The 18,255-nt window shown below is 40.0% G+C and overlaps 1 protein-coding gene across 2 annotated transcripts in view; it reads right to left on the reverse strand.

Moving 5' to 3' along the window:
- DAAM2 (dishevelled associated activator of morphogenesis 2) overlaps positions 1-18,255 on the reverse strand; it is a 306,075-nt gene that overhangs the window by 141,486 nt on the left and 146,334 nt on the right. For both annotated transcript variants that reach the window (XM_089529577.1, XM_089529576.1), the window contains exon 3: positions 7,204-7,293. In XM_089529577.1, coding sequence (XP_089385703.1) covers positions 7,204-7,293 — 90 coding nt within the window. The remainder of the gene's footprint in view (positions 1-7,203; positions 7,294-18,255) is intronic.

Raw genomic sequence — 18,255 nt, forward strand, 5'->3', positions numbered from 1 at the left:
CTATCCCACCAATAAGATTAGCATCAAATATGGCCATGATAGACAATGGTGCAGCAGATGCTCAAATAGCCATTATAATTAGTGGCTGTTTGAGCCATTTCTTTATTTTACAGGGATAAGCCAATGAGTCGCTCTGTTAGTCTATGTACATATTGTACATAGGATGTTTAGTGTGTGTAGACAGGATAGTCCTCTTATGCATGTATTAGATGTACATCCAGATTAGATGCATTCTTTCACAGCCCTGTTCCAGATTGCTACAATAAATTATTTCAGGCTACACAGTTTCAGACATCTGAAGAATGTCCCTTTAACAAAAGGAAAAGTTGCAACTCTACAAATATTTTCTGCCTTTCCCATGGTAAAAAAGAAAGAAAAGAAATTCTTCGAGTTTAAAAATAAATATATAATTTCAAGGGTCTGACCCTCAGTGACATCCATTCTTAAGATAAACAAATAAGCTAGCATTACATAACGGAAACTGTGAGCTAAGCTGAGAAAGTTAGAGAGCACAAGAGAAAAAACAGAAACTCTCATCTCTTCTGCTGCTCCCCAGAATAGGGTTGACATTTCGAAGTTTTATCTAAGAGTGAATGTTCTCCAGTGGAATGTCAGCACTCTGATGGAATCATGAGAAAGAGTTCAAATGGCTTCTGTCATTATGTCAGCAAGCAGAGAGTGAAAAACTGATGAAGCCTTCAGCAGGAAAACCTTGCACCCTTTAACTGGGGAGACAGCAAAGGCATATAATTTCTATCTTTTGAATATCTGTAGGATCCGTAGGTTTTTAACTGTTGACTGCCCATCTGCTTGCCCAGGTCTTGGTTATAGTATGTCTGGATTATTGTAATAGCCTTCCTGCTCTCTTCTTCCTCTGGTTTTAATCCACAACAGTGGTGTCCTGGCTGTTTTAAATCTCCCTAAATATTCACACCTTTCTCCTCCCCATAGATCCCTTCATTGGCTACCAGTTCAGGCCAGAGCCTATTTCAAACATTTGGTTCTGGTATTTAAAGTGTTGCACTTTAAACTCTCTCATTACTGGCCTAGCAGCTCATTTGCTATGGTATTTATCATCTAGAAATCTAAGATCTGCAGGCAAAGCAATGTACACAGTCTTGTCAAAGCTGCAAGCCTTTCAAGATCTGGTGCCACATCTGTGGAATGGTCTTCTTTTGGAGCTGGAGGAGCATCTCACGCATTTTCATAACACTTTTCCTTTTGATCTGCCAGATTAAGCTGCTGAGCTGTGAACGAGGTTGCAGAGATTGATAGTTATTGGTGGTGTGTTGGGGATTTCATTTCATGTATATTTATAGTGTTAACTTTTATTGTCCTCGTCTTTGATTGTATATGTTGCTGTTCTACACTTTGGTGAAAAGGGCATTATAAATAAATGTCATTGTTATTATTAAAATATTTATCAAACTGTACCACATTACAGAGCACAGTCATAACAAAATTTCTGTTTTGTTTTGGGGTTTTTTTTAACAACAGGGCAGATGAGCACTTAAGAATAATAATTAATTCTTAACCATTATGACATAATGGTGGCTTAGGAATTATTAATTTGAACTCTGTTGCTGCTTTATAACTATTGATCCACCCAGCCCAGTACTGTTAAGTCTGAATGGCAGTGGCTCTCATGAGTTGTAGAAAGGATTCTTTCCTAGCAATGCCTAGAGACTTCTGTGTTCGCTAATAATTTGTCCTGTGATCCTTAAAGAGGCCTCATTCTGCTTAGAGTAATTCTGAAACCAGATGTGATAAGATATGGGGTACAGTGCATAGAAGTATGATGTTAGGTAACAACTATCATATCATCAGAGTGATGACAGAAATTGTACTGTATCTTTCTTCTCCTCGGTTTCACAGTCTAACGCACAATACTAACCATCAATTATTCAGATTCTAACAAAAACTTTATGAATCAGTGAGGTATCAGGGTTTCAGGGAGGCTTACTTTCCTAGCTCTACATGGAAATTCCTGGTATTCCTTAGTGGCTTCCCATCCAAGTATTAACAAGGCCAACCCTGCTTACCTTCTAAAATCAGATAAGATTGGTTATTTACAGGGTGGCAGGGTGGCATTACCTCATAGCATGCTGCCCCTTAATAAGGCCATTTTTCAGGAGGGACATATGGTGAAACAATGAATTGGGATGAATTGAGGGGGGGGGTATCTGCACCCACAGTTATACAATGATGGCCATCTTTCTTCCCCCAATCAATGCTCTTGTAAAGGATAGCGGGTCATGATGGGTAATCCATTGTAAAAGCATTTGAACTCTTGCAACGCATACTAAGATGGGTCCTCTAAATGCAAAACAGTATTTCAAAAAACCACCAGCCAATAAATCGCTATGCAGGAACTCAGGATACAGAGAAACAACTTGGAGATAAGTAAGATACTTGATCATCAAGGTTAAAAATATACAGTCCAGATGAATCACCAAGGAAGAAACTTGGTGCAAAGTCAGTGGCAAGTGCTTTATAAGCACTTCCTAAAAATGACAAGGGGCCAATACCAAAAAATTGGGGCAGTGTACTTAGGTAGTAGTATACATCTTCATTTGCTGAACACTACACAAACACAGTGAAAGACATCATCATCCCATAAAGGCACAGAATCCCCTACATACAATACATACAAAGCCTTCAGGCAACACACTACCCACCCACCTACTCACAGGCATGCTGTGAAAACAGATGACCTTCATCTAACATGTCACATCTTTAAATAAGACCAGATGAAAATCCTCTCAAGGTTTTCTTTTAAAATTTCTATGGGAGTGTTGTTTTAGGAAAGAAACTAAAAGACTGAACATGGGATTTAAGATTACTCATGACAGAAACAGTGGCACAACTATTGCTAACATACAAACATTTGGACTCTAGTAAGCAGTGAGCTTCTTGAGACTTAAGAGATGTTCTCAAGTGCAGAGCCTTCCTCTCAGGAACACTTAATGATATAGGGTCTGGGCAACTGAACCTTAACAGCTTGTATTCTGGCTCAGACATGTTTCTGGAAACGACTTCTAAAGCTGGACCTCATGCATATCTAGCATACTCTGATTCCTTGTACAACTTCAGCTTTGAACTATGTCTAAATGTGTCTCTTGGACTATTCCTGCCTAGATGTGATCATTAAATATGTAGTTTGGTTAGACTCTGGCCTATTGTTTCACTTCACCTTTTGATCCTCTCATATGATTTATCTGACTTGCTGGCAGGACATGGCTTATTTGAACCTGGCCCCTTTTCTGACTCAAAATCCATATTCTTCTTACCTGACTAGTCTACATATGGTGAACAATCTTACCAATATTGACCCTTGTCCTTTGCTACTGTGAGCTGCTCAGCTAGCAACAAGACAGTGCCAGTCTAAGCAATGATTTATCTTCTTCTTTTCTTCTTTTTATTTTTCTTTGCACATTGTGAAGACATTAAATAGTGTTTTTAGCACTAACATGTGCACATGAAAAATATCACAGGAGAAGCACTGCATAAGCATTCACATAACTACATCAAAATGTGAGTCCCACAGTTGGAGGATGGCAAGATCAACATAAATCCAAAGATATGTACAACAGAAGGAAATGAAACAGTGGTCCTTTAGTAGTGGTGTCTGAAGGCTTTCACGTCAGTGGAATCGTGAATCCACTCTAAGTTTTAGTCCAGACTTTAAGTTTAGCATCTTAGATAGTGCCTTTAAAGCTCTGACTAAAGCCTGTGACAAATTCACTACCCCCCTGATATTGAAAACACCAGCCACCACTGTCTTCCAGTGGTAGAAAGGACAGTTATCTTAATATGACTGATCTTAAACTAGTAAGGTACTCTCATGGCCCACATTGAGATCTCCTAACCATTTTAATAATGTTGGGTTCTTAACATTCCTCTTTAGATACACAGTCAAGATAATACTGATACTACCACAACTATGACTAATAACTACATGATAAAAATATTCTACTATTGGTACTGCCACTGCAGCCTCTTCTACGGTAACTAACAATAATAATATTCAAACTCTAAGAGATATGTGAACTGTGGTTTCTGACTTGCTTGCAGAAAACTGTGAAATACCAGCAAAAGTGTAAATATTTCAGAGATCCTTTCAGCTCAGTAGTTCTAAAGACTATATATATGAAGCTAGTTAAAGTGGGTGTTTTCCTTGAAAGCACATAGACTTTTGGTTTCTCCTCATGCTGATGATGAAAGATGCGCCTTTGGATGGATGAACAGGAAGGAGAACTCATGGGCTCAGGACTCCCACAATCTACTCATTAACCTAAGGAAATAAATGATCACTTGGCCTATAAGTCTCTACGTGCAGCTGAATTGTTTTGCAGTTCTTAGCCCTTCATGTCATCTTCAGATATAAGAATTCTGATCTGTTTCTACTGCCTTTTAAAAAGAGAGAGAAGGGAGGCAAATCCAAGAGGCACATTAATTAAGACTGTTTCCTGTCAGACCTGGCTGGACAATGAAAGGAATGCAATAGGGCTATAAACAGATTCTCCCTCAGATGAGTTGAAAAAGCTAATTGGGCCTGCTAACAAAAACAGATACAGCCAATGTCATATGAGTAGAAGAACCTGGGGGGGGGGGGGGATTAAGAGATCACTTGTGTAGCCAGGAATGTCACTCCACAGGGAAAACCTAAATACAAATAGTGCAAGAGAAATCACTACCTGTACCTTTAAAAAATAATGAATTGTGCACATAATGACTTACGTACTAAGAAGAAGAAGCCTATGCATGGCACATGTTCACAGAATCATAGTAAGAAACATTGTTCCTACTTCTGAAACACATGTACAACATTTGTTTTGGGATTTCGTTTTTGTTTTGCTATGTATTAGATATATTTCAATTCTGTCTTTTCTCCAGTGAGCTCAAGGTGGCATACGTGGCTCTTCTCCTTCCAAACAAAACTAACAATAATCCTGTGACATAAATTAAGCTGAGCAATAGATTTACTGGCCCAAGGTAATTCATTGAGTTTCATGGTTTAGGGACAATTTGAATCTGGATTTCTCAACTCTCAGTCCTAAATGGTCTTTCACACTGCACAATTACAGTGCTATGATCCCAATTTAATTACCATGGCAACTTTCTATGGAATCCTGGGATTTGCAATTTAGAGACTATTATTCAGAATTTTCATACAGAGAACTCTACAGGTGATCAAAATGACAACCAAAATGGTGAAAGGTTTGGAAATCATGTCTTATGAGGAGAGACCTAGGATCTGGATATGATTGACCGGGAGAAGAGAAGGTTAAGAGGAGATATGACAGGCTTGTTTGAAGGGGTGTCATACTGAGGAGGGAGCAAGCTCGTTTTCTGCTGCTCCAGAGAACAGGGCACGGAGCAATGGATTCAAACTAGAGGGAAAGGAATTCCACCTCAACATTAGGGAAAACTTCCTGATAGTATGAGCTGTTCAACAGTGGAACACACTCCCTCAGAGAATGGTGGAGTCTCCTTCTTTGGAGGCTGGATGGCCATCTGTTGGGGGTACTTTGTGTGTTCCTGCATGGCAGGGGGTTGGACTGGATGGCCTTGTGGTCTCTTTCAACTCTATGATTCTATGAATGCCTCACCAAACTGCAAACCCCAAGATTCCATAGAGTACTGACGTAGCAGTTAAAGTGGAATCATAATGCTATAACTGTATAGTGTGAAAGGGCTGCTGAACTCTAGCCAGCACACCACACTAGTTCTCAACACAATGTTGTTGTGTATTAAGCTCTAGCTAAGTTATCATCTTGTGTAAAAGTTTATGAGGAGTACATGAATATTAAAGGATGCTTAAACAGCAGTTTTGTTTGGAAAAGTGAACACTGAGTGGGAAATGGCCATGAACCACCTCAAAGAAGTGTTTGATAGTCAGGGGAGGGTTACAGAAAGCATTACAGTTCTCTGAACCAAAAGGAATTTCAGCATTTAGAATAAATCATGAATGTCCTTGGGATTTTCAGACAGTAGTTATGAGTAGACCTCTGGTAGAGAAACCCAAACTGGTATCTTTGAACAGCTGGGAAAGAGAAAGGGGAAGAAAACCATGCAGGTCTTTATATGGCCCTCTAAAAGCCTCCCCCAAAGTGGAGCCTTCCATCATCTTTGATCACTGGTCATGTGGGCTGAGAATAATTAATATCTATCCGGAGGGCCCCATGTTGTGGAAATTTGTCCTATAGTGGCTGCTTGGCTAGGAATTCAGAAGTTCCAATAGAAGCAAACGTCACAGAAGCTGGCACAAGTGAAAAGAAGTTGGCATGGAAGTTTGACGCACGAACAGGAAAGTCACATCTCCCTTATCCAAAATGCTTGGAAGTATTTTGGATTTCAGAGTTTTGGGGATTTTGGATTATTTACATACATACATACATACATACAATGAGATATTTAGGAAATAGGACCCAAATTTAAACATGAAATTCATTTATGTTTCATATACACTTTATACAAATATCCTGAAGATATTTTTATATACAATTTTTTTAAAGCTTTTGTGCAGAAAACAATATGTGTATACACTGAAAGCAAAGGTGTGATGATCTCAGCCACCCATATGGACGATTTTGGATTTTGGACTTCTTCAGATTTCAGAATTCCAGATAAGGGAGACTCAAACTGTTTTCAAAATATTCATTAAAATATCCATAATCTTTCTATATCATTGAGTTCAGAGGACCTCAGACTCTACAGGTACAGTTAATTCAAGCAGTTTTTAAAAATTTAAATTCAAAACAATAAAAATATTTTAATGAGATTAATATATAAATAATTTAACAAATTAAAACCAGTTAGAAATGTTAAATTAGTTTTTGGCTCTTTAAAAATTGAATGTTTCAAAAATTCATGTATCACCCTTGCATGGGGTCCATAACTTGATCTCTATCATCTCTATTTTAGTGAATACTTTACAGCATTATTGTGATTGTGGAGATGTTTGAAGTGCTAGAATTAAATAGGGGGCTTGGAGTAAAAGGTACAGCTTTTTGCTCTTTCTTTTTCTTAACATAGCACTAAATATCCAGCTAGAAAACTCCCTTGAGACCAAGCCTAATTTTGAACTGAGCAATGCATTTAGTTAAATACATCTTTTCTGTGATAAACAGATTTGTCCAACAATATACAGATGCAAAGTTTACACACAGACACACGTTTCAATTAAATTAAAAACAGTACCTTCTTCTTGCTGCAATAAATCTGCCATTTCTTTTCTGGAGGGAGTGCAAACATTGCTTCTCTGTTTTTATCTGTGAGATCCAATTCATCCTGCAAATGAAAAGGGGGATAAAAAACATAATATAAACAATTATGATTTTTACATTGAATTTCCAGGGTCACCTTTATATTCACAGGAGAGATGTAACTGTCGCTTTATTTTCAAATGTGAGAATGTAGAATTTCAAAATAATTTCTCTTCTTTCAATGAGAATAGGAGCATTTTTTATACATTTTAATGTTGGTTTTTGTTTTTGATTTTTGCATTTTGGAACATTTTTGTGAAATTTGTACAATTTTTGTTAGTACAAAAAAGAAAGATTTTAAAAATTTATTTATTTATTTATTTATTTTGGCAAAGAAAATATTGTAGTTTGCTCACTGCAGAGTAAATTTTTCATAAATGTGTCCCACAATGTGAAAAATCCTATGGCAGCTTACCATTTTTGATAGGGTGCCATTGTGTCAGAACACCTCACTGAAGATGAAAAAAATGAATGAGTATTCTTACATTCCCAATCCACAAACTGAATTTTAAAAAAACAGAGGCCTTTCAAACACTCAAAGTTTTACCTTTGCACACTATATTGAACTGCATTCATAGACTGTGAATTAAATGTCCTCTTCAACACAACACAGCTAATAAAGGCCTAAATCTAAATACTGTCCCCATCATTGTCCATTCACAAATGATTTGATGGATCTATGGTTGTCGGGAGTAGCAATTGGATTTATTCCAACTCACTCCTGCCTTCCTCTTCATTTTGCTAAGGACAGCCTCCAAATATTTTCAACTCTAGTTCAAGGAAACCTCAGCCAGTACAAACAATGGTAAGGACTTATGGGAGTAGTGGCTCAAAACATTGTTCCCAATTCCTTGCCCTTGGCGAAATCCTGCTGCAAACCCGATAGGTGTCTTGGCAGGATGCTCATATATAACCTGGTTGATAAAGCAATTAAAACCCTAACCCAGGGGCATCACAGGGGATGCAGACCTCAGAATGACTTAGAGTGTTACCCTCTTAAACACCTAGTCGGTCCATCCAACCACTGCCACTTGGCAGCCCTTTCCAGGTCTGTGGGGCTGCTGGCCAGCTAGGAAAGTGAGGTTCTGGCAACAGTGGCAATAGCAGTGGCACATAGACTCTTCCCCTTCCTACCATCATTGTCTCTTTTTCTCACCCAGCTGCCTGCTGGCCAGCAGCAACACAATACTGCTAGTGCCCAACCCTTCTCTGCCACTGCTTTGACTCCCTCAGCCAAGAGAGTCATGGCTGAGGAGAAGCCTGAATTGGTGGGTACTGGCAGCTGCACAGAGTTTGCAACCACACCACTGATGCCCAACTCTTCATCTCCATTACCGTGGCTCTATCAACTAAGGGAGCCAAGGCAGTGGAGAAAAGAACAGTTGTACACCCATTTGGGCTTCTCCACAGCCATGGCTCTCTTGGACGAGGGAGCCAAAGCAGAGAAGAATCCTGAATGACAAGCCCCACTGTCTCCTCTGTCCCCTCCTGATGCCAAACTTGTCAAACCACCCACCTGCCCCCTGGCAGCCCTTTCTGGATCTGGCCAGATGTCTGGGGGGTGACTGTGGGGCAGGTAAGAGAGGCAGCAGGAGGGGAGAGAGGAGGCCACTTCCCCCCGGCAGCCCTTTCTCAGCACCTGCACTAGGTGACACCAACCCTAGTGACATCACTGCACTAATCCCAGAGTTCAAGTTTTCAGATTTGATCGTTCTTACTAATATACATAGATCTGGACTTACTACTTCAGAGTCTATCATTTTAAATGACTTTTTTTTAAAAAAAATCCTGTTCTGTATCATCATCAACAACAACAACGACAGCATGCTTTTCCCCACAGATGACAGAATTGTCAGTGCACATGAATCTTAATATATTTTGTCTTCTCTGTGGTAGACCTTCCTGTTTGGAACTCTCACTGAGGATTGAAAATTTGGAATAAAACAAGGTACACTGAAAACATCAAAATAACAATACAAATCATGCAACAATACACATCATGCAAAAACTAGGGCATTTTATAAATGTGCTTGTGGAAAGAGAAGTGGCACAGGCCCATCTTTTAATTTCACAATGTCCTCCCAAATAAGTTTCTCATCAAAAATTATACATTCAGATGCACCCTATACAAATTATATGGAGAATTTCATTTACAGAAAAACCCCTCATTTCCTGAACTATAGCATTTTTTTCATTCCACAGAAATGAGAAGGGGGTTGTTTTTAGGGGAGGAAATATATCCATAAGGGGCACCCTTGAAAGTGGAGAGGAAACCCACTATTAAGGTGACATTGTGAGCGCTTCCTAAAGTGAGGACAATACCTCTTTAAGACAGCCGTACAATGGCTTATTTGGAAAGCTTCTGGGTCCAGAAACTTGTGAAAACAGTGAACTAAAATTGCATACTGAGCCTGGTAGCTGCTGCTGACAGATTTAAAGGCCCACAGAGATTTCAGCTGCAGAAAGGTACAAAAGGAACACAAACAGTAACAAGGCAAGGTCCTTGCCAATAGTACAAGGTAGGAGAAGCCAGGAGTAGGGAGGAAAGAGAGGAGATATATATTTGCTTGAAGAGCGCAAGCCATGTGGAAATGTTTAGAGTAAGTTTCCAAACAAGAAGGCAGCCAACCAAGGCAAAAAGTTTTATCTTTGCAATGCAAAATTAGAAAAGCTTCAGCCAAGAACACATTCTTGGGTGGATAGCATGGGGGAGAGAGACTGCATGTCAGGTCTTCAGGACAGAGAACACTGTGAGGGGTCAACTGTGCACAATGGATACAGGGTCACTTGTGATGTTGTGGCTATTTGACCTGGGAGAGGGCCTTCATAGAGTCACATAAGGAAAAAGCTAGGATATCTCAGGGTGGAAAAAATACCCCCAAACTAAGGTACCACTGCTTGAGGGAAATGTCTAGTAGCCACTTTCTTGTTTGCATGGCAAAGGTAAGAAACTAATCGGATTTTGTTCTCCCTGCCATAAACATGTCCAAGAAAGTGGCAGACTGCTACTTAAATAAGAGTTTTGTTAGGAAATTAAACTCAAATGTCAAGAGCAACTTAAGAGCTTTCACAAATGGCTGGCCCCAAATAGAGAGGGAGGCAGAATACCAAAATGAGAGAAAATCTGGCTATTTACCCAATGAAACACAAGTCAAACCTCAAGTACAAGCACAACTGTCCTCATTGGCTGAACACAGCAGCTACAATCCAACACTTTCCAAGATGAGTCTGTGGAGGACCCATATGAAGCTCAGTTTATTCACTGTTCAAAAAATGCTCATCTAATTATTTGGCTCTCTTAGACTCCATGGTAATGAGCTTCCTTTAGACATTGAAAATGAAAAAAGACAAGAGAGCAGGCTTGCCTGCCTTTCTCCTTTTCATCATTTTTAGGCAAGTGAGAAATTCAGCAGGCAACTTAATGGCTTCTCATATGAAGGATCTGGTAATGTGAAGGATCTGCTATAAAGATACTAAGGTAAAGGTAAAGGTAGTCCTTTGGCATGAATGTCTAGTCTGAACACTGTTATATTCCCCCACTGAAGTAGTACTTATTTTTCTATTTATATTTTTGAACTGCTAGGTTGGCAGAAGCTGGGCCTATTTTAGGTCTAAATCCAATTTCTTCTACAAAATGTTACAACCCTATTGAATCAATTGCTGAATACTAAGTCATGGAACTATAGTGTTGGAAGAGATAACAAGGGCCATCCAGTCCAACCCTGTGCCATGCAGAAATACATAATCAAAGCACTCCTGACAGATGGCCATCCAGCCATTGTTTAAAGACCTCCAAAGAAGGAGACTCCACTACACTCTGAGGCAAGCCTATTCCACTGTCAAACACCTCTTATTGTCAGGAAGTCTTTCCTAATGTTGAAGTAGAATCTCTTTTCTTATAGTTTTTCTGCAACATAAACCTATTTGTTTCAGTACATCTAGGCTAGCTGGGAATAAAAGCTGGACTGATATCACAGCAATTGGTAGTACTGCTGTTGCCATATTTTATGATGGATTATTTTAATTTATATTGTTAAATGCACGGAAATGCATTTGGAAAGCAGAATACAAATGTTTTAAATAAATGCTTAATAAACTTTTGTGAGTGGAAAAACTCATGAGTTATCTATGAACATCAACAGGAGTGATATCACTGTGCTTGGAATGGAGACAAAATTTATGAATTTTAATGCAAACCTATCTATGTTTGCACTGTAAATAACTACACAAACAGAAGTATAGTTATTCTTCACAACACTGTACCACATTTTGTGGTGCAAGATGGTATCTGTGCTGTGTGCTATCAAACAGAAACAACATTTTTTAAAAAATGTAAAACTAAAAGTACACATGTTAGAGGAAATGCCCACCAAAATGCATATACTAACACACACAAATATATTATATTAGGGGAAATTTCTTGCAAAAACATGTATATTAAGAGAAATGCCTGTGGGACCAAGTGTAACATTTCATTTGTACCTTTAAAAACAAAATCATAAGCTAGTATGGGAATAGGACATAATTATAGAAAAACCAGGGAGAAAATATGACATCATTATCCATCTCTGTTTTGAGTCTCCTGTTGCTTATTTAGGGTACAATCCTAACCTGAGATCTGCCAACCAAGCAGTCATAAATTGTTGGGATAGGGGAGAACAGCTCTGCTAAGTGGGCAGAACACCAGCACAATGACAAACACACCTGTGAAACATTACAGGTACTCTGATGAGATACTCAGATACTCTGGCACCTCTCCAGTTGGAACAAGGTGAAGTCAGGGTAGTACAGGAGCAGAAACATTTATTTATCTCATGCTTAAATCTTATCCAGTGAGGCTTTGAGGTTTTATATTGTTTTCTCTTAGCAAATACTAGGCTTTACATTAGAGGGGGAAAATAGCTCTATTAAAACATGTTGCTAACTGGTAGCAGAATATATGTAATCATCTTAAATCAATGGAAATATGGATGTTACTCTGTAGAAATTACTGTAAATGGCATGACAGTGTATAGACACCATAACACTGATTTGGTTTATGTTCTTTCAAGCCATAGCCATGACCCTGTGGACAACCAAATTCACTGGAAGAAGGGGAAAGATGAAACTAGCTGCCTCCATAGTATCTCTCACCCTGGCCCATGTCAGCACACCAACACACAAGAGATGACAGGATGCACAGCATGGTTCTCTCTGGCTTCACAATGTTCATATCTAATACTAGCGAACAGGAAAGGTGCTGATCAGAAACTGAGAAGGAAATTTTATCGAAGTCTCACTGGCAATATAACATGCATAGAGCACATTCATAAGACTTCTTAGGGGAGGGGGCTGGAGGATGGGAATGTAGTTGTAATGGTCCAAGGGGGAACTTTTTCAGTTCTGACATAGCGTCAGGATCGGAGGACCCAGTTCCCAATAACCAAGACAGCATCGTAGTGTAGTAGAAACTAGAGATTTATTCTGGATATCAAGACAGAAAGTTCCCTCTCCCAGGTTCAGTGTCGGAACTGGAAAAAAATCCCCCTCAGACCATCACATTCCCATCCTCCAGCCCCCCTTTCCAACCCTGGTTGCTCACCTTTGATCCAGATCAAAGGGCCCTTCATGTTTCCCTCCTTCCACTCCTGTGTTACCATTTCATCTCCCTTCAAGAAGAAGGTCACCCGTGTTTCACACTTCAGATCCATGGCAGGACAATTGGGGTCATAAAACTACAACTCCTTTCTGCCGCTGGCCATCTGCCCCTCCCATTTGTTTCCCTGGCTTGGATTTAACATAACTGATATCCCCTTCTCAGAAGCCAACATATTATACAGCGTTAAATCACCATAACACCATCTCCTCATATCTACATCCCCTAATACCATCATATCATATACAGACATGCATGATGCATATGGATTCTGACACTGTAGAATGTTGGGGGGGGGGGCATTTTAAGAAGGTTGGGGTGCATTTTAACCCCTACAATCCCCCCTGGCAGGTGACAAAGGTGCACCAGATGTGACCAGAAGTGATATCATGCCACTTCTGGTTAGGTTTGAGGTCAATTTTCTGCCAATTTTAAAGTCTTTTTTTCCTCACAGTTTTGATGTATGTGGAGGATTGTGGGGACAAAATTGCTGCTTCCTATAGCAAACACAAACCATCTCGGAGGCTGGGGCTAGAAAAAATCCTCTAAATTAATTTTAGGAGGTCTGAAGGCTTCAGGGATCACACTTTTCCCACCACTGCCCTACAGCCACATTGATTCCTCACTTTCACATTTTAGATACAAACCGTATACCCTATACAACAGTATTCCTCAACTTCATGCCATCTAGATGATTTATCATTCCCAGATAGAATGGTCATTTTTGATGAAGACTACACTATAGCATGGGTGATTCAGTGAAAACAAATGTAAAGTTGCCAAAAGGAAAAAGGGGAAAAAAGGAGAGTATCGCCTGAACCAATGGGCCAAAAGGAGTGGCTCCCAGCTGCTTCAGGGCATGGTGTTCTGATGAAGCATGCCCCCGAAGCAGCTGGGAGCTGTTCCAAGGCCACCAAAGCTGCCAAGAAAAGGAGTAGCAAAAAATATTCTTGCTGGTGGCTTGCTTGGGAGTAGCTTTGAAAAACTGGGCATGTGACAAATTTTTAATCAGCCAAGCACTTGAAAATCAAGCCATGCAATTGAAAACATGGGCAGCAAGGTGTCAGCCTATTGCACTTTAACAAATGCCTTAATCAGCTTTCCCTCCAGAGACAGGTATGCACTTTGGAAACAAAGAGAAATATGGGGAATGAAAGAGAATAGATTGCCCATAGTAAAACAAAACAAAACAAAACAAAAAAACAACCTAAATCAAACCAAAAATCCTGTTTCTGTGTTTAATTGTCTCCCAGCTTTAACAGCACTGAGTAATACACTACATACAGCATGAAAATGTTAATGTTAAAGCTAGTGTGTTAACATTTAACGCTGATTCAAGAAATGATTCATTGATGTTAATCATTTCAGTGAATGTTATTAGATTATACAAAGTATCAGTAATGTTAGTGATGTTCTATTTTTAAAATATTTAAAATCAAATTAAAATGACTAAAAATAGATTCCTCCCCCAACTTATCCCACAAAACCAAGAGATTCAAGTATCATGAACCACAATTGTTTATTTATAGTTAGTTACTTTCACTGATCTTAAAACAAATGAAATCATTGTTTAAAACAATAACAAATTATGGGTAGCATATTATTTTGTAATGCAATATTTCCAAACTCAGAGCAAGAATAGTTTGTTTGTGTTTTTTTTTAAAGGCAGCCCCATGACACACTATATGCTCCCAGCTACATAGATACATTTGGTTCTTTCTTAAAATGTAAGTTTGAATGAGATTTTTAAAGGTGTTTGAAAACTTACACCTGCTAAGGAAACTGGACTGGCTCTGGCTCTTTAAGCAAGAAGGCTTGTTGCTGTGTAATGAATTAAAGAGCACTAAGAGATGCCAAGCTGATCTTAATAGCATTAAAAGGTGATTCACCAGGCACAATTGGTATTAAAGAGATTCTCCTTCCACTCCGTGGCAGAGGTTGATACATTAGAGAAGGAAGACACATGTCAGCAGTGAGGAGGGCCGCTGCTGGTGTGTCCTTTTCCTTCTTCAACATTTTAACATCTACCCTATCCCTCCCTCCCTCCCTCCCTCCCCCCCTCTCTCTCTCTCACACACACACAGAGTTTTCACAAACACATTCTTTTCTCTCCCATGTGCACATGGGCTGTTTTTAATCCCTTACATCACATACATGTTAATCATAGAATCATAGAGTTGGAAGAGACCACAAGGGCCATCCAGTCCAACCCCCTGCCATACAGGAAATTTAAATCAAAGCATCCCCGACAGATGGCCATCTAGCCTCTGTTTAAGGACCTCCAAGGAAGGAGACTCCACTGCACTCCGAGGAAGGAGTGTGTTCCACTGTTGAACAGCCCTTACTGTCAGGAAGTTCATCCTAATGTTGAGGTGGAATCTCTTTTCCTTTAGCTTGCATCCATGGTTCCGGGTCCTAGTCTCTGGAGCAGCAGAAAACAAGCCAGCTCCCTCCTCAATATGACATCCCTTCAAGTATTTAAATAGGGCTATCATACACAGATCACTGTCTCATCCACACCCTTCTCTCACACTTACAATTTTTCCACTTTCAAACACACACACACACACACACACACACACTTCTCACAAACACATACAACCATACATGCCATTTCATCCACCCAAACCATTCTTATTCACATGTGCACAGGCTCCCTTCACACAGACTTTCCCTCCATACAGATGATCATCATTGAAGAGGAATGATTCCTATGATGAGCTGGGTTGGGAGATTTAAATATTCCTTTCCAGCATGCTTTCATGAGAATAAATCTACAACGCTGAGGACCTCGCATACCACACAATCATCACTATGAGTTCACTTTAACTACTGTGGGCTACATCCTATGGAATCCTGGTGGTTTCCTTTGTAGTTTGCTGAGGCACTAAAGCTTTCTGGCTAAGACTTTTAAATATTTCAGCAAATCCCAGGGTCTCAAAGGATGATGCCATGGCAATTAAAGTAGAATTGTAGCACTATAAGAGTAGCATGAAAGGGCCCCAGATTAGATCCATGCCAGAGATTTCCCTTCTATGCTGAAGATGATCTAACGGAGGTGTACAAGAATATTCCAGGCTATAGGCACATCTCTCTCATACGATGGTCTATTTTATACTGCTGCTTAGACACAGCTTGAGTACAGTCACTTGGATGCAATCCTTGTTCACAAATACACAATCTCAATGAGAGACTGCTCAAAAGGAAAAAGGGGCAGGAAATAAAGAAAATAAGTATTCTTTATATGAATATCCAATATTTTGGAAGGGGTACAAGGCATAATTTCAACTCTATGGCCTCCTCTGTTTCCGTTATTATTGTTTTAAGACCTAAGGCATTGGCACTATTTCTTTAGTGCTTCAGTCTTTGATGTATATCAGGGTGGGCATTTACAAAGGGTCAACTTCAGGTACTGATCCAAAGCAGACCACACACAACTATTTTGTCTTTTACCGGAAATGGCATTCTAGTCAGTTTGCTTTTTAAAAATATATATATTCATTTAAAGCAAAATCTGTTGTTGTTGTTGTTTTTGTGTGCCTTCACCACAACAAAAGATTTTGCTTTAAATTAAAATTGTTAAAAAAAAGCAAAGTGGCAAGAATGCCATTTCTGGTACAGGATAAAGTGACTTTGCTTTTTTATAAAACCATTTTCATTTAAATCAAAACCATGCTTGTATTTTAAGATAAATATCCTTTCAGCTGGAGGCCTAGGTGGCTATATAAAAGCTCCTACTTTCCTGGCCTGTAGGTTTTACTATTCCAACCCTTGATCTATACTTTAACAGCCTTACCTAATTATTAAGGAATAATAATTTCCTTAAGTTTTGGACTACAATTGCTATTGGCTGTAGCCAGCATGGCCAGTCAACTTATGGATACTGAAGCTGTAGTCAAAAACAACCTGGATGAGTTTGAGTTGGGGTAGTCTGCTTTATCATTTTAAGTCCTGATTGCTAAGAACCAAGAATGGTTTTCAACAGTCTGCCATATGTAGTCAACAGTAATCTTGAATGCATATCTCCACTCAGCACACAACAGAATGAGGAACTGATCAGTGCTTGGCTACTCATCATAGTCATGATCTAGCAGGATGTTCTACTATACAAACATGGGCGGGTTATAGACCGCTGCTTTGAGGCGGTCTGCCACCGCCGCCGTTTTTTCCGTAAGGGAGCCGCCGCAGCCACACCGTGCGGCTCCCTTGCGGAGCAAAAAAGAAGCTCCAAAATGGAGCTTCTTTAAGCGGCGCCTCTATGATGTCGCGAGGCGCCAGGGGCAGACTCGCGACGTCATAGACGCCGCGACACATGCGGACGCACAGCGTCCGATATGTAAACATGGCAGCCCCCATGTGGAAGGGGCACCACCATGTTGTACGTATGGAATACATACTAGGGTTAAGGGGGTGCGGAAGCACCACCCCTTCCTAACCCTAATACGTATTCCATATGTATTTTTTGGCGGTTTGTAACCCGCCATGGACAATTAAATACAGTTTCAGCCTGTGTTTCAAACCACCTGCTTAAATGACACCCATAACCAACACAGGAAGAATCTGGGATGAAGCTGTGACCCTGGGCTAAAAATCAGAGCAAAATAACCCCCAGTTTACTCCAGTTCATGCCAGAAAGTGCAAACTATCACATAGGTATATAGACTATGTGCTAGTGCAGAGACCGAGTAGGGGATGGTGCAGAATTTTTTTTTTGTTACCCACCCACAAAGCGATTGCATATACATAGCTGGTGAGCTGCACCATCAACTTCTTGCACCACTGACACATTGCACACCCCATGAAGTGAAATGGTGACTAACAGAGGGTGTCGTCAATAATATAATGGATTTAATCTTAACATTAATAAACTTACCAGTCCAACAGGGGCCATGGGGGAAGGGCAAAAAGCAAGCATGTATGGGGGGGCACCATGATCATGCTGCAGCAATGTGTTATTGGGTGCATTGATGTGGCATATGGGTGGTCAATTGCTTGTGCAATCAAGTGGTCAGTTGTATAGTTAGTTGTGCAGGGCATTGATTGGGCTGGCTGATGGGCAGAACAAGGGGAATCATTGCTGGCTCCTGGTGGCACATCCTTACACATGTGCACACATTTTTGGGGCAGAGAAAAAATAATGGCATGGAACAGCAGCTTGTATCTGCGAATGCCCCATTTTGGCTGGTCCATCCTGGCAGAAGAAGGGGAGTGTGCACACTGCCTGTGGGTGTTGAGCCTGTGATGGGAGCTGGTGGTGCAGTCAGTGCACTCTCTCTGAGAATTGGGAAATCCCAGAGGTAAAGCAACTTTTCTCCTCAAAGAGCTCAGGCTCTTTGAAAGAAATAGGAGCTG

This window comes from Sceloporus occidentalis, unplaced genomic scaffold, assembly GCF_023333645.1.
Source record: "Sceloporus occidentalis isolate IW3139 unplaced genomic scaffold, rSceOcc1.0.p SCAF_6, whole genome shotgun sequence".
NCBI lineage: Eukaryota > Metazoa > Chordata > Lepidosauria > Squamata > Phrynosomatidae > Sceloporus > Sceloporus occidentalis.